We start from the raw sequence: 17,975 nt of genomic DNA, 5'->3' as shown, positions 1-17,975 counted from the left end.
AACGCGGGAAAGAGAGAAACCACCCTACAGGGGAATGGCCACGCCACAATCCCTTCTCCACTCTCCTGAGATTTTAGTCACACATGTACATATACCCAGCATGATTTTCAAGCTGCCAGGTCTGGGATTCGGATGGCAGTGGGCTATGTGGGGGTCCAGTGCCTTAACCACTAAGCCACCTGCTGGCCCCAAGTACCACTCTTTTACTTCCCATTTCTTTTTTGTTTATTTACATATTTATTTGCCAGAGGGCATGGGTATTTCTTGCAAGAGAGAGACAGAGAGGTAGAGAGAGAGAAAGCACTCCCAGTGGAGTGTGATCACACTGCAATCCCTTTTCTTCTATTAGTCCATCCTGTTGGGATTTTGGGAATCCATGTGCGCATGCCCAGTGTGTTACTGCTGGGTACAGGATTTGAACAGCAGGCTCGGCCACGTGGGATACCAGCTCCCTTAACCACTAGACGAAGAGATCAGCCCAAAAGCATAGTTTCTTTTTCTTCTTTTTTTTAAAAAAAGAATTACTTTGTATTTATGTATGTATGTATGTACGTATTTAAATTTGACCAGAGAAGGACAGAGTGAGAAGGCAAGTGAAAAAGCAAGCTGGCAGGTTTGAGACTTGAACTGTCGTCAGCCCTGTGGGAGTCCAGTGCCCTTAACCACTACACCACCTGCTGGCCCCATCGTCTTCTTTTTTAAGAAAGCATATATACTCACTAGAGAGAGAAGGTGAGGAGGAAAGCATCCCACAGAGGGGTGTGATAATGTTGCAATTCTTTTTCCATTTCCCTATCCTATTAGGAATTTGGATAAGCATCCATAGGTGCCTGATGTGCTTTGCAAGCTGCCAGGACTGAAAATTAAACTGTGCAGTCTGCCATGTGGGATCTGGCTCTCTAAATCACTAGGCTACAGGGCTGACCCTGTTTCCTTGAACAGCACAGTAATACTGCATCACTGAGCTAGCTCTCACATTCCCCTATTTCCTGTCCCACAAGAAAAATAATTTACTTTTTTTTTTCTTTTTTTTTTGGGGGGGGGGAGAGGTTTTTGCAAAAGGGCATGTGCGCTCGCCAGAAAGACAGAGAGAGAGACAGAGACAGAAAGTGAGAAATCACCCTTCAGGGGGGTTGATCACACCGCAATCCCTTCTCCTCCATTCTCCTCTTGGGACCCTGGGCACGCATGCACTCGCGCCCGGCGTGAGTTTAAGCCGCCAGGTCCGGGACTCGAACTGCAGTCAGTTGACTAAATGGGAGTCCGGTGACATAGCCATTACACTAACTGCTGGTCCCAATTTACTTTTTTTTTTTGAGAGATTTTTGCCAGAGGGCATGTGTGCTCATCAGAGAGACAAAAAGTGAGAAATAACCCCCAGGGGGTATGGCCACACTGAAATCCCTTCTCTTCCATTCACCTTTCAGCATTTTGGGCACGCACGCACACATGCCTGACATGAATTTTAAGCTGCCAGGTATGAGATTCAGACTACAGTCAACTACACGTGAGTCCAGTGATGTTACCATTAAGTCATCTTCTGGTCCCAGAAAAATAATGTACTAAGTTAACTACACAGGACTGTCTTACTCCATATACTGAGTTGTCTGGAAAGTCATGATACATTTTTGTACAGAAAAATGGAAAAATACATCACGACTTTCCCAAAAACCTAATATTTCTTACCAAAGAAGTAGTATATACTCTATTTTTTTAAAAGAATTATTTATTTAGTTTTATTTATTCATTCATTTCAACTTGAACGGAGAGAGAGAAAGAGAGAGAGAGAGAGAGAGAGAGAGAGAGGGAGAGGGAAAGTGAGAAAGCAAGCCACCAGGTCCAGGACTCAAACCACGGTAGGCCTGTGGGAGTGTCTAGCACCTTAACCACCATGCCACCTGCTGGTCCCAAGCAGTATATACTCTAAATACACTGTAAGCTCAACCTCTCCAGAGAGTAGTTTAAAATGAAAACTTCCAGGACCAGCAGTTAGCGTAATCCTGGACCCGGAGGCTTAAAACTCACGCCGGGCGTGTGTGCGTGCATGCCCAAGATCTAGAGAGGAGAATGGAGGAGAAGGGATTGCGGTGTGGCCATCCCCCCTAGGGGGTGATTTCTTGTTTTCTGTCTCTCTGTTTCTCTCTGTCTGGTGAGCGCACGCACCCTATAGCAAAAACCTCTCAAAAAAAAAAAGAAAACTTCCTAACTTTTTAATATACCATGTTTCAACTAGGGCTAGAACAACAACAAAAAGCGTTAATATGAGGGAACTCCAGAAAGTTTGTGGGGAGCCTCACAGTAATATGGTGGAGATGAAGCTGGACCCACGAGGGAAAGGTCCTCTGCCTGCACCCCAAAACCGCCCTGTGCACAGGTGTGCTTGTGTGCCCTGATGAACGAGCCAGCTATGACTATGACATAAGGCCCTTGTTCCCATGACATTATTCCCCATTAATAAAAGCCACAATATCTGGGCTAGCCCTGTAGTATAGTAAGGGATCCCACATGGCCAGCCCACAGCTTAAAAAACAAATCAGGCGTGGGGGGGGGGGCTGGGGGGAAGGGCAGCAATTAAGGAGGAAAAAATAGTCAAAATATCAAATGTTTTCTATTACCTTAAAATTACTGTATCATTTTGCCGATTCAAATATCCCTCATTTGCAAGTAAGTCCAAACGAAAAAATCTATTATAGCCCCAGCATTCTCCAACTTCAAAGTCAGATGCAAATTCTCGAATGATATTTTTGCTAGAATCATTGCAGGACTGGTGAACCATCTCTACACGATACTCGTATCTAAAATTGGAAAAAAAAAAAAACATTGATATAGTTAGTAAAGTAATAAAAGATAAACTTCTTTTAACATTAAGAAAAGTCATCAATGGGGCCAGCAGGTGGCATGGTGGTTGAGGGACTGGAACTGGGCTCCCATGTGTCCAACCGCAGTTTGAGTCCTGGACCTGGCGGCTTGCTTTCTCACTCCCCCCCACACCCGTCCCTCTCTGGTCAAATCAAAATAAATAAATAAATAAAGTTAAATTTAAAAAAAAATCTGGGCCTATTCTGCTATTTTAAAAATATCTGTGATTACGATCTACAGTATTCCATTTTGTCAGAGATCGTATTTAGATAACCTGAATCCTTCTGAATTTACTGAGATGTTATATGGCCCAGGATATGGTCTATCTTGGTAAATAGTCTGTGCACAGTTAAAAATAATTTGCATTCTGCTATTAACGGAAAGAATATTCTATAAATATTCATCAGATCAAGTTGGTGACAGTGTTATTCAAGCTTATACTTGATTTTCTACGCAATTATTTCACTGATGAAGTTAAAGATATTTCTATCAGTTTTCGCTTTGTGTATTTTTTTTGGTAGGGTTTTTTTTTTTTTTTTGAGAGGCTTTCTGCTATAGGGCGTGTGTGCTCGCCAGAAAGATAGAGACAGAGAGATAGAAAGTGAGAAATCACTCCCCAAGGGGGATGGCCACACTGCAATCCCTTCTCCTCCATTCTCCTCTTGGGATCTTGGGCACGCATGCATATATGCCCGGCGTGAGTTAAAGCCACGAGGTCTGGGATTCGAACCGCGGTCAGCTACATGGGAGTTCAGCGACACAGCCATTATGCTAACTGCTGGTCCCTGCTTTACATATTTTTAAGATGTTATCAGAGGGATGAACATATATTTAGGATTATGTTCTTTTGAATAATTGATCCCTTTATCATTAATAAGTGAGCTTTATTACCTCTGGTAATACGTATTCTTTGTTTTGAAATCTTGTTGACTGACAATAAAATAACTATTCCAGGGACCAGTAAATGGCATAGTGGTTATGTCGCTGGACTCCCACTTGGCCAACCATGTGTTCAAGTCCTGAACCAGGCCGCTTGAAACTCATGCCAGGCATGTCCGTGCTCAAGATCCCTGGAGGAAAATGGAGGAAAAGGGATTGAAGCATGGCCATCCCCTTGGGAAGTGATTTCTCACTTTCTGTCTCTCTGGTGAGCGTACACATCCTATAGCAAAAATCTCTCTTGAGAAAAAAAGTTATAATAAGTATTTCAACTTGCTTTCGATTAATACCAAGATTGTTTATCATTATTAATATTTTTTGAGAGGCTTTTGCTATAGGGCACGTGCACTCACCAGAAAGACAGGGAGACAGAAAGCAAGAAATCACCCCCCCTCCAGGGGGGATGGCCGCGTGGCAATCCCTTCTCCTCCATTCTCTTGTCAGGATCTTGGGCACGCATGCACACGTGCCCGGCTTGAGTTCAAACCACTGGGTCCGGGACTCAAACCACGGTTGACTACATGGGAGTCCAGCGCCATTACGCCAGCTGCTGATCCCCCTGTTTATCATTATATTTAAAGTGAGTTTCTTATGAACGGTTATTTAAATATTTAAAGAAATAATTTAAATAAATTAATAAATAAAGTCCTGTTCATTTTGCCAATCTGAAAGGTGCTCAGACTGTTTTAATATTTAAATAAATGATTTAAATAAATAAATAAATAATTTCATGTTCATTCAGCCAATCTGAAAGGTGCTCAGACTGTTTTATATGAAAATATCTTGGTATCTGTCCCATTTATTCTTTGTTACATCTTCCTTTTTTCTGCCTTTATTAAGTATTTATTATATAATTTGATTTGATCTCCTTTGTTGCTTTGTTAACTGTAGGTCCATTTAAATGATTTAAATAAATAAATAAATAATTTCATGTTCATTCAGCCAATCTGAAAGGTGCTCAGACTGTTTTATATGAAAATATCTTGGTATCTGTCCCATTTATTCTTTGTTACATCTTCCTTTTTTCTGCCTTTATTAAGTATTTATTATATAATTTGATTTGATCTCCTTTGTTGCTTTGTTAACTGTAGGTCCATTACTTTAGCAGTGGATTTACAGACTGTACTTAGAGCAGGCTGAATAAATGCCACTCTTCTCTCCCCCCAAGATATCCACATTCTAATCCCTAGAACCTGTAAGTGATATCTTCTATAGCAAATGGGGAATATGTTGCCATGATTAAGAATTTTGAGGGCTAACCTGGTGGCATGGTGGTTAAGGCAGCTGGATCACACATGGCCAACTACATGATTCAAGCCCCATGGCTAAATAAACTCAATGGCTAAATGTACACTCCAGGCATGTGTGCACGTGTGCCCAAAATCCGGAGAAGAGAGAAGAGACTACAGGATAATATCCCCCCCAGAGCATGCTCCTCACTTTCCCCTTCTCTCTGGTGAGTGCACATACACTGTAGCAATTAAAAAAAGGAAAGCAAAGAAAAAGACAAGACCTATGACCATGTAAGCAAAGACTGGAATGATGTGGTCACAAGCCAAGGAATGGTGGCTGCTACCAGAAGCTGAAAAAGGCAAAAAAGTGAATGTGATTCATCCCTACAGATTCTAAAATAGGTACAATAATTCTAAAATCTGATTTTGACCTAGCAACAGATTTCACACTTTTGGACTCCAGAACTGTGAAGAAATAAACTTCTATATTTCTCTTTTACTTTCTTTTTTTTTTAAGGGTCATCCTTTCTTCCATTTGAGAGCCTGGTGGGGGGGAGATGGGTACTCCCCACAGAGAAATCACTCCCTAGGTGGGATGACCACACCACAATTCCTTCCCCTCCATTCTCTTATTGGGATTTTGGGCATGCACACACATGCATCTGGCATTTTTCAAGCCGCCGGGTCTGGGACTCAAACCACACAGTCAGCACCTTAACCACCACATCACCCGCCAGTCTGTAAATTTTCTAGAATGCTATTAAGATGCTTGGAAACAATTTGACCCTTTCTTGTCTTGCTTTTACTTTTTAATTAGGTCCAGAGCAGAGTTCAGTCTAGGGATACCCATTCCCCACTACTGAAGCAAAACCTTCCTCAGTACTCTACCCAATACCTCCTCTGAATTATGTTTCTCCACAGTGACTGGTGGAAACATAGTTCCCTGGACTTGGGTGATGTGAACACCGGAACCCACGATTCCCTCTAATCCATTCATACAGTTCTTCCCCAACCTTAGGTAGTTTCCTCACACATATAACCTATCTGGACTCTGTTTAATACTCGAAAGGCACCCAATACAGCTCTCTGGCATTCTCTTTCTTTTTAGTAATCTGCCCGTAGGTGAGTGTGCCTGTGAAAGAGAAGAAAATACCTCTCATGGAGATAGTCACACCACAATCCCTTCTCTTCCATCTTGTCCTTTTTTTTCAGGATTTTGGACATGTACATATAAGTGTCCAGTGTGTTTCTCAAGCCACCAGTCAGGCCTCAAACCACACAATTGGCCATGTAGGATCCAGTTGCTTTAACCACCAGAAACAGCCAGCCCACAGAGTTCTTTGTGTGGTACCTCTCCATTTTCTGGCATTCTGTCTGATGCATTCTAGCTGCACTGGTGTCCTTGGACTGCGGCAATGTCTCAGCTAAGGGTGTCTGCCAGACTGTATCTCTTCTCCTTTCCTATGTTGCAACCTGGAAATTCACAGCTATACGCTGGAGCAGTAACAGAGATATATCTGTCTCGGTGTCTTGGAATTTGATTTCGTTTACAGATATTTTTTGCTTGTTGCAGGAAAACACGTAAGTCTTATCCCTATTACTCCTTATTAGCCGAAAACAATGAATCAATATCAAATCAATAGGCTGTCATATAATAGAGTAAAAGAAAATTCAGTAATGTAGTTCTAGATCTGCATTGCAAACAACATTTGACAAACTAGCACTTTTTCAGCACTTTTGGGTGTAATATCCAAAAAGATCCACAGTTAGCTACAACTTCTTCTTAAAACATCCCCTCTTAGCAAAAAAGTAGTTAAGTGGTTGCTAAGGACTGGAAAGAGGGGGAAGGAAATTGGAAGTATTGTTAATGAGTATAAGGTTTCTTTGTGGGGTGAGAAAAATAATATGAAATTACATATTGGTGAGGGTTGCAGAACTCTGAATTTACTAAGAAACACTAAAATGAAATCTTTTAACAAGTCAATTTTATGGTATGTGAATTATATCTCATTAAAAAAATCTTTTCCCAACTATGTGACATTCAAAAGATTTTATACATGCCTAGGGCAACATAAGTAAATGTACTTTAAGGTTGTTATTATGTCTCTTACTTGGAAGTTTCAGGCAAGCCAGCTGAGAGTTCTAGAAACACAGATAAGTAGTAACCGCGCACAACTCCATTTCCATCCTATAAAAAGAATAAGAAGGTTGCTGCAAATACAAACTCAATCTAAATGTAAAAACTTAAGCCACAATGAAACAAATAAAAATACAGATTAATATTTGATATGTGGACTAGGAAGTGCTTCTAAACTTTAAAGCAAGAGAAGAAATAATAAACACACAACATATCAAATTAAGATAAAAGTCAGTAATGACAAACGAAAAGGCTTTTCTTAACACACAGAATCTTAAAAAATCTTTTTTTTTTGGTAGAGTTTTTTTTGCCTTAGGACATGCTTGTTCACCAGAGAGAGACAGAGACAGTGAAAAGAAAAGTGAGAAATCACCCCCTAGAAGGGATGGCAATGCTGCAATTTCTTCTCCTCCCAGGATCATGGACACACATGCACACACACTCAGTGTGACTTTCAAGCAACTGAGCCTAGGACTCAAACCACATCAACCATATGGGAGTCCAGCAACATAACTGCTACGCCATCTACTATCTCCATGAATAAATTTTTAAAAATAATTATTTATTTTATTTGTTATTATTATGACTTAACTCATGAGAGACAGAGAAAGAGAGAAAGGGAAAGTGAGAAAGCAAGCCACCAGGTCCAAGACTCAAACCATGGTCAGCCATGTGGAAGGTCCTGTACCACCTGCCGGCCCCATGAATAAATTTTTTTTTAAAGAAGTAGTAGATGTAGGACTCCAGGTCAGCAAAAAGTATGAAGTTTAAGGTGCTGGATCCCACATGGTTGACTATGCGGTTCAAGTCCCCGACCTGGAGGCATGAAAATCACATCAGGTGCATGTGTATGCATGCCCAAAATCTCAAGAGGGGACTGGAGGAGAAAGGATTACAGAATGGACATGCTCTGGGGGCAGAGGTGGGGTCATTTTGCACCTTAATAAAAAAAAGATGTAAGATTCCTAGAGTGGAAAAAAAGGAGACCGATGTAATACATTCAGATTGATTTTAAAAACTCCAGAGTCCTGAATTTAAATGACAAAGATGAACATTATACAAGGCCAGTAGGATGTAGGGTGGTTAAGGTGATGGACTCCCACCTGACTGACCATGGTTTGAGTCCCGGAACTGACAGCTTACTTTCTCACCCCACACCCCCCCGGCGAGTGCATGTGTCTGTGGCAAATTTTAAAATAATAATAAAATAAAATAGATACTTCTTTTAAAATAAAGTAAATACATATTTATTTGTCAAAACCCACAAAATGTATAATGTCAAGTGTTAACCCTAATGTCGACTATGGACTCTGGGCGATAATGATGTGTCAAGCTAGTTTCGTCAACTAAAAAGAAGGTAGCACTCTGGTGAAAGACACTGATAGTGAGGGGGGCTATGCATGTACAGGTTAAGGGGATATATGGAAACTCTGTACTTCCTGCTCAATTTTGCTTCTAACGTAAACTGCTCTAAAAAGGAAACAAAAGTCTACTGAGCCAGTCCCTCAGAAAAGTGGTTAAGGGAACCAGATGGCTGCATTTTGGGTCCTTACATAGGCAGCTTAAAAACATGCCAGGTAATGGAGCCAGCAGGTGGCATGGTGGTCAAGATGCTGGTCTCACACATGGCTGACTGCGGTTCAAGCTTGAGACCCACGGACTTTAAAATCACACTTGGCAAGTGTACATGCATGCCCAAAATTCTGAGAGAAGGAGGGATTGCAGTGTGGCCAACCCCATTACTTATATTCCCTCTTCTGGGCGAGACAAGCACACATGCCCTATGACACAATCATTTAAACCAACCAATCAACCGAAAACCAGGTACATATATATGTGCCCAAAATCTTGATGGAAAGGAGAAATACATAAAAAAAAGGATTGTGGGACCAGCAGTTGGCGCAATGGCTATGTCACTGGACTCCCACGCAGTCGACTGTGGTTAGAGTCCGGGACCCGGTGGCTTAAAAACTCACACCAGGCATGTGTGTGTGTGTGCCCAAGATCCTAAAAGGAGAATGGAGGAGAAAGGGATTGTGGCACGGCCATCCCCCCTGGGAGGGGTGATTTCTCACTTTCTCTCTGGTGAGCACACGCACCCTATAGTAAAAATCTCTCAAAAAAAATAGAAAAGCAATAAAGGACTGTAGTGTGGCCATGCCCCACTAGAGGGTGCTTTCTCTGTCTGTTCAAACCCTGGCCCCAGTGACTTGAAAAACATGCCAGGCACATGTGCATGTGTGCCCCAAATCCCAACAGGACAAAAAAATGGAGAAGAGATTCCCGCCCCCAACCCTTCAGGACTGGGATTTAAACCTCAGTCTGCCATGTGGGATATGGTTCCCTTAACTACTAGGCTATGGGGCTGGCCCTTAAAAGGAATTTTAAAAGAAAAAAAATTAATAATTATTTATTTAATTTTACTTATTAATATATTTTATTTTGACCAGATAGAGATAGAGACGGAGAGGTAAAACGAGAAAGCAAGCCACCAGGTCTGGAACTCAAACTGCTTTCAGCCATGTGGGAGTCTAGCACCTTAACCAACACACCATCTACTGGCCCTAAAATAAAATTTTAACCATGTCCTCGAGTTTCTTTCTATAGGGGCTGACAGGTGGTGTGGTAGTGATGGATTCCCATGTAGTTGACAGAGGTTTGAGTCCCAGACCTTGAGGCTTAAACTCACACCAAATGCATGCATGTGTGCTCAAAATCTCAAGAGGAGAATAAAGGAGAAGAGATTGCAGCCTGGCCATCTCCCTGGGGGGTGATTTTTCACTTTCTGTCTCTGTCTCTCTCAGTCTCTCCAGCAAGCACACGTGCCCTGTAGCAAAAAATCTCTCTAAAACAAATAAACAACAACAAAAAAAATCAATATTCATACTGACCTCATTTTCTTCATGGATTATATAACACAGCCCATAAAGAAACATCAAATTGTCACTATAATTTCCTAACTCCACTTAGAAGTAGTGGAGTTTAAGATCTATCTCTGAAAGAAAGACTTTGCTTTCAAATTTTATTAGAAATATGAAAAACTTACTGGGTAAACTTTTAATCTCCAGCAAAGTCCTGAAACTTGAAGAGGTGGACTATACACAGGATCTGCTCTCTGGCGCAAAGTACTAAAGGAAAAAAAAACAAATCTCAACATTAAAACTGTTGTGAAAGGGCAACAGGAAGAAACAAAAAACATCCACTTATTTGTCAAGATTCTACTAGAGGGGCACTGTAAGGTTAACTCATGGGAAGATTTCCATCTCTTGTCCAGATACCTCCTGGTTATGGCAGACATGCATGTCCCCATGATCCAGGGCTGGCTGAAGTGGGGATAGAGGATAGCTTGGGACTCTGTTAGAACAATCTCTCTGACTCTCATTCACAGAAAAAGGAATTGAACAGATTTATGGGGGCAAATCTCACTGTGTAAGTTTAGATATATGTATATATAAGAAAATTTATCATATCTCTTCAGTGCGAATTTAAAGGAAAAAAAAAAAAAACACTTGAGACTGTGACATTTAAAGAAAAAGGAAAGTATCACAAGATACCCTAAATTCAATTACTTTCAACAAGTAGTCTTTTGCCACTAAAAAAAAAAAGCCCACAATATATTTTTTCCTCACTTCCCTGTAGTATAATTATCTTGTAATATGAAAAAAAGATAAGAACATGTGCTAAACTTCAATACTTACCAGGAAACCCTCAGAGAGCTTAGGTTTTAGCCACAAAATTACCTTATAAGACAAATTATGGGCCAGCCAGAGTGGCACAGCAGTAAAGCAACATTTTGCAATGCTCAACACACTTGGAAGATCCTGGGTTCACTTCCTTAGGTTTCTCTGAATATGCCAGGGATATGTGCATGCGTGCCCATAATCTGGGCTGCCTGGGGCTGGTGGGTGGTAGCACGACGACCCCACTGGGGGTGTCTATATGTCTATGTGTGTATATCTCTTAGAAGAAAAAAATTAAACGGGAAGGGGTATAAATTCTCTAGGTGTGGTCTCATTTTGATGGTTATTGCCTATTTGAGAATACCCATCCCCGAGATCTTAGTTCTCATCTCCATGCTGCCCTTGAAGACAAGAACCTTCATATTTTAAGATCTTTGCTTCTAATGTTAGGGAAAAAGCAGGAAGACTAACAAAATTAACACGTAACTTACACAGTCTTTAAATTTCTTACAAAAATGGCCTGTTAACCACTATCTGTCACGTGCCAAATGAATCCTCTTACTTAAAATTATTCCTTTTCTTAGGCTGGAGAAGCAATATAGTCCTGCTAGAAAGTAATTAGTCATGAAGACATAATGCAATCTAGACAAATGACCTCTATGCTTCTCTCTTTAAAAAAAAAAAAAAAAAAAGAATTACTTATTTAATTTTATTTATTCATTCACTTATTTTAATTTGACCAGAGAGAGACAAAGAAAGAGAGAGAGGGAAAGTGAGAAAGCAAGTCACCAGGTCTGGGACTCAACCATGGTCGGCCGTTTGGAAGTGTCCAGCACCTTAACCACCACGCCACCTGCTGGCCCCATGACCTCTATGTTTCTAATGGGAAAGAATACTTAAGTGAGTAACACAGTTCACTGGATGTCTACCGTAAGAAATGATACCCCTCCTACCTCTTCCTCATGAATACACACAAAAAACCAGAGTTGTCAAACACTTACCTAAAATTCTCTAAAACAAAAGTAGCTGAATCGTAAGATGGTACTAATTCACTAAAAAAAAAAAAAGCAAAGGACAAATTATTTAGCTTATGTAAGTTACAAATTTCACTTGTTAAAAAAAAATAAGTCCTTCAATATATCTTGAAAACTTTATTAAACTAAGTCCCTAAGAAATAATTTAAGTCCTTATGAAATATAACATTAAATCAAATTAATTCATAAAATCATCAAAAGTTTACAATTAAATGAAGATAATAAATACTTTATAAAATAGTTATTTTTTGAAAGGCAATTTATAAAGTAAGTATAATAAATAAGCACAAGAGATTTAAAAAGTACTCAAGGAAATAGGAAAAAAATAGGAAACTCATGCTTAGGCTGGGAATGTGAATTATTAGACAGATACAAAGAGGCTTTAAAAAGAAAAGGAGGATTGGGACCAGCAGTTAGCGTAATGGCTATGTCGCTGGACTCCCACGTAGTCGACCGTGGTTCGCATCTCGGACCAGGTGGCTTAAACTCACACTGGGCGCATGTGCTTGCGTGCCCAAGATCCCGAGAGGAGAATGGAGGAGAAGAGATTGTGGCGTGGCCATCCCCTCTGGAGGGTGATTTCTCGCTTTCTGTCTCTCTGTCTGTCTGGCGAGCGCACGCGCCCTATAGCAAAAAACTCTCAAAAAAACAAAAAAACAAAAAAAAAAAGAGAGAAAGAAAAGAAAAAGAAAAGGAGGGCTGAGACCAGCAGATGGCACAATGGTTATGTCACTGGACTCCCACGTAGTTGACCATGGTTCGAGTTCTGGACACTTAAAACTCATATCGGGCACGTGTGCATGCGTGCTCAAGATCCTGAGAGGAGACTGGAGAATAAGAGATTGTGGCAATGGCCATCTCCCTCGGGGGGGTGATTTCTTACTTTCTGTCTTTCTCTGTCCCTCCAACGAGCACACACGCACTAAAGCAAAAATTCCTTTTAAAATAAATAAAATAAAAAGAGGGCTAAAAGAGAGCTGGCCCTGTGTCCTAGTGATTAAAGGAATTGGATCTCATGTGAATGACGGAGCAGTTTGAGCCCTGGCCCTAGTGCTTAAAAAAAAAAAAACACCAGGCACATGTGTGCCCAAAGTCTCTTTCTTTTCATTTTATTATGAGCTTTTTGCCTTAGGGGACATGCACATGCAGTGGTGGTGGTGGTGGTGAAACAGAGGGAAAGTGAGAAATCACTCCCCACGTAGGACAGCCAGGTCATAATCCCTTCTCCTCCACTCTCTTCCCAGTATTTCTGGACATGGATGCACACGCACCCAGCTGAGTTTCAAGCCACCAGGGTTAGGATTACCACATTATTTTTCTGGCAAAGCAAGATCACCGCAAGCAACTTTAGTTCTATACAGTCTTCTCCAAAGAGAACTGAACCACAACCACAGGAGCTAAGCTGAAGGATAACTCATTTTGTTGTTAAGTACCTTCAGATCATATGGACGGTTTGTGGCACTGACCTTAGAACCCTTCAAAAATCATTAAAACACCATTTATAATATGGTCTCTATCATACAGTGTTGTAACACCATGTAACAAATTCAAGAAAGTTGCAAACTCGCCAAAACAATAAACTGCAAACTATTTCACTATAATGCAGATGTATTTTCTAAAATCCAACTCATCAATATTTTGGATGTTACCAAAACAAGATATAAGATATGTCCATAGCAATGTCACGCTGTGATATGTCTAAAGAAATTAGTGGTTTGCCATATGGAAACACAGTCCAGGTAAAAGAAAGAATAAATTTTTACCTTATGGTAAGTATATATAACTAAACATGCCACATCTTTTCACAGTAAAAATGCCCTGCAGTTATTAAATATATATAGCTACTATTCATCCTGACTGTGCCAAGCACTCTGATGGTATCACAGTCAGTTGTTACTTTTTCTTAGATGACTCTCATTCCTTACCCCCAGATCTTTTTGTTGCATAAGAACTATAATATACCTTTGGAGGTCTGCTCTGAGGTCTCCTGTTCACACGCTCAATATACATGCCCCAGGGAGCAGGACTGATGCAACTGAGTGATTAGAAGCCTTCCTGGAACCTCAAATCTAATTAGAGCTCTAAGGGACTCTTCCCAGAATAGCCTTCAAATTTGGTCAAGTAGTGTCAGACATGCTTTTCACTAATTTCGTAAAACTGCTACCAATCCATCTGTTGGTTAGTTCTCTCACCAAATTTAGAACATCCTTTATAATGTCCAAAAACGTCAATGAATTCCCCGTTGCATACCAATTTGCATACACTTTCTTCCATATATTCTTGTCAGTATGCTTGTTGTTTCTGATCTAAGTCCAGACTGTTACTATCAGATTTTACTATCATGATTGGTCAAAAGAGTTCACCAAATATAAATTAAACAGCAGGAGATACCATGTTTGACTTAGAGTACTGAGACAGAAAGCTGACGGGTTAAGGAGCATTGGCTGCTAAAGCTAACTACCAGGAGGCCTTGCCTTAGTTCTCACTCACTTGCTGAGAAAATATTATTACATTGAGAGCACAGAAAACAGACTAACCGTAGAGCACAGTACATATGTACTTTTTTTCTGAACACAAATAGCATAACAGATTAGTGCTATGGGACAGCATTAAGCAAGATGCATATCACTCTATCACTAGTCTTCACATTCCATTACTGCTTCGATTATCCATCTTTCTCACTAAATCACATATCATATATCACAAGAGCTCTTATACTTACTGCTATCACACAGCACATAATTGAAATGTATCTGGCAAATATTCATTGAATGAATTAATAATTATAAATATCTGCTGGTAGATTATAGAGACGAAAACATTTGCTCAATTTTTTATTCTTTTACATATATACACATAAGACTACAGAAACTGCTAAGCCATCTTAATTCCACCATCCTTTTTTTTTTTTTTTTTTCCCAGAGGGGAAATACATGTGCTCACTCACGAGAAAGGGAGAGGGAAAAAGCACCCCTTCCCCAATGGGACATGGTCATACCACAACCCCTTTTCCTCTACCTCTCTATCCTGTCAGAATTTTGGGTGCACACACACTGTGCTTTTTTCAAGTTCTCAAAGCAGTGGCTAGTCATGAGGGGTCCAGTTCCCTTAAACACCAGGCTATGGGGACAGCTCCACTCTTAACTATTTTAACACATCTCTATTATGCTCACTCATTCAGAGATATCTTCAAACTTACTGATATCACTATTCTATGCTTGCAGATCAAGCACTACTTTATCTTCCCATAGTTTTCTTTATTTCTCCTCCTCTCTCATAAGTATAGACTACTCTTTATGATGACCAGATTCAACTCATGATGGTCACAGAATGTGGGAAACTGACCTCAACCATCTCTAGTCCAGCAATCTGCAGGTCACTAAGCTATAACTTTTTTCTTTTTTTCTTTTAGTTTGCTATAAGGTACATGCACTTGCTAGAGAGAGAGAAAGAAATCACCCCATAAAAGAGTTGGCCAACCTGCAATCTCTTCTTCACTCTCCTCCTGGGGTCCTGGGCATGCACACACACATGCCCAGCGTGTTTCTCAAACTGCCAGGTCTCAGACTCAACCGCACAGTCAGCTATGTGGACTCCAGCCACCTTAACAACCATGCCATTGGCTGGCCCTGATCTGCAAATCTTTAGACCAGTGACATTACCCCTTCAGGAACAAAGGCAAGTAAAGAATCTCGAGCATCCATTTATATTTTAAGGAAATAGACTGGTGAGCTACTTTAAAACTGATTCTCTTTCCCAATTTGACATCCCAGAAATTAAAAATTCCCAGCGGACTGAGAGTTATATACTATTCTATCTTCTAAGTTCTCCCTGAGGACACCTACATAGTTTTACTTACTACTATGCTCCACCAAAAAATAAGCTGTCAAATTCTGGTTGAAATGATTTCTTTGCTGTTTCCCAAATACACCAGCTATTATCACATCCATACTTTAATGCATACCTACCCCATTCCTATCTGCCTAACAAAATCCCATGTATTTTTCAAAATCTTTCTCAATTTCTTCCTAGGTTAGAGTCTTGGCCATAGTTGTCTCTAATCTGACTTCATTTCAAAATTTAAGACGTGAGATAATCTTTAACTACTAAATATTAGATTTCTTTTAAAAGAGAATTTGCTCTAGGGTGTGTGTACTCACTAGAGAGAGAGACAGAGCCACTGAGAGGGAAAGTGAGATATCATCCTCTAGGGGGATGGCCACGCCACACTCCCTTTCCCATTCTCCTCCTGGGACCTTGGGCAGGCATGCACACACACCAAGCCTGTTTCAAGCCACCAGGTCTAGGACTTGAACCATGGTCAGCCATGTGGAAGTCAGGCTAAGTAACTGCTATGCCATCTGCTGGCCTTAAATATTAGATCTTAATAAACAATTCTACTGTTTAATGTGGAATATTTACTCAGTAAGATTTTTAGTTTCTTTTCTGGGTCTCCTAAACAGGACTTACAATAGTGCTGGGCATGTAGTTTTTAACAAATAATATATCATTGATTTTAAGGACCTTTTCTTTTTTGTGGTTCCATCACCAATCATTAGCTGATGGAACTAAAGTCAACCTGGTCCAATGGCCTCAGAGCTTAGAAATAGCATTGCTCTGCACTGCTATAATCTATAACTTAATATCAATGCATGCTGGTACTTATTTGCCCAACTTTTCTTTGCTGATCAATGTATCAGTAAGCATCTGTTTCTTGTATACTGCAACTAATAAGCTGAGTTTCTAATAAAAATTAGGATTCAGTTAAAAGCCATAATTTCAAATGAACATTACTAAAGAGATGAGAAGGGGCCAGCAGGTGGCATGGTGGTTAAAGACACTGTATTCCCACATGGCCGGCTGCAATTCGAGTCCCAGAGCTGGTGGCTTGCTTTCTCACTATCCCTTTCTCTCTCTCTCTCTTTCTGGTCAAATTAAAAATAATGGTAACAAACAAATAGAATAAATAAATAATTTAAAAGGGGAAAAAAAAGAGATGAGGTGCCTTAAGGTGATATTCACCCATAGAGGAAGCTGCTAAATTATCAGACTGGGAAGCATTATTACCTGCCTGATGAACCACTGAAAGTGGTATCAAAATAGGAATTTTTTTTTTTTTGAAGACATGTTTTTGCTATAGGGCACATGTGCTCACCAGACAGGCAGAAAGCGAGAAATCACCCAAGAGATGGCGCCAATGCAATCCCTTCTCTTCCATTCTCCTCTCAGGATCTTGCATACGCATACACGCACATGCGCTTGGCATGAGTTTAAGCTACCAGGTCCAGGACTCACACCATGGTCAACTACATGGGAGTCGAGCAACATAACCATTACGTCATCTGCTGGTCCCTCAAAATGAAAATTCTGACAGGATCTCACCATGTCATGCCTTAGCCTCCCAGCCAAAGCCATAGGCATGAGTCATAGCAACTGGCTCTTATTTTACAAAAAATATTGCAATGATGCCCAGGCCAGCCTTGAATTCATGATCTTTCTATGTTAGCCTCTCCAGCTGCTGGGATTACAGGTGTGCACACCTGCATCTGCCTTCAGGTTGGACTGAAAAAAATTGAACCTGGACATAACACGTGGTCCAAGATTTCTGAGCACAGAATGTTATCAGTAAGCACCACCACAGCTGGGTCCATCTCTCATTTTAAGAATAAGCCAAGGATTTTTTTTTTTTGGGGGGAGGAGAAAGGGAGGTTTTTGCTATAGGGCACATGCGTTCACCAGAAAGACAGAGACAGAGAGACAGAAAGTGAGAAATCACCCCCCAGGAGGATGGCCATGCCACAATCCCTTCTCCTCCATTCTCCTCTTGGGATCTTGGGCATGCATCCACACACGCCCGGTGTGAGTTTGAGCCATCAGGTCCAGGACTCAAACCACATGGGAGTCCAGTGATGTAGCCATTACACCATTTGCTGGTCCCAGAATAAGCCAAGAATATTTAAAAAGAATGAACAAATGCCCATCTGTACCTAATGTTGCGGACTAGATTGTATCTCCTAAAATTTCCATTTTGAAGTCCTAGCCCACAGTATCACTGTATTTGGAGACAGGGTCTTTAAGGAAGTAATTAAGGTTA

At 40.6% G+C, this 17,975-nt stretch overlaps 2 protein-coding genes across 7 annotated transcripts in view; both read right to left on the bottom strand.

Moving 5' to 3' along the window:
- SKA2 (spindle and kinetochore associated complex subunit 2) overlaps positions 1–17,975 on the bottom strand; it is a 1,094,818-nt gene that overhangs the window by 997,098 nt on the left and 79,745 nt on the right. The window lies entirely within an intron of this gene.
- TRIM37 (tripartite motif containing 37) overlaps positions 1–17,975 on the bottom strand; it is a 154,210-nt gene that overhangs the window by 90,717 nt on the left and 45,518 nt on the right. For all 6 annotated transcript variants that reach the window (XM_027774239.1, XM_027774241.1, XM_027774240.1 and 3 more), the window contains 4 exons: positions 11,849–11,899; positions 10,214–10,295; positions 7,142–7,218; positions 2,616–2,795 (listed from right to left, as the gene is read on the bottom strand). In XM_027774239.1, coding sequence (XP_027630040.1) covers positions 2,616–2,795; positions 7,142–7,218; positions 10,214–10,295; positions 11,849–11,899 — 390 coding nt within the window. The remainder of the gene's footprint in view (positions 1–2,615; positions 2,796–7,141; positions 7,219–10,213; positions 10,296–11,848; positions 11,900–17,975) is intronic.

This window comes from Tupaia chinensis, unplaced genomic scaffold, assembly GCF_000334495.1.
Source record: "Tupaia chinensis unplaced genomic scaffold, TupChi_1.0 Scaffold000416_1, whole genome shotgun sequence".
Classification (NCBI taxonomy): Eukaryota; Metazoa; Chordata; class Mammalia; order Scandentia; family Tupaiidae; genus Tupaia; species Tupaia belangeri.
This window is presented reverse-complemented; position numbering and strand designations above follow the sequence as displayed.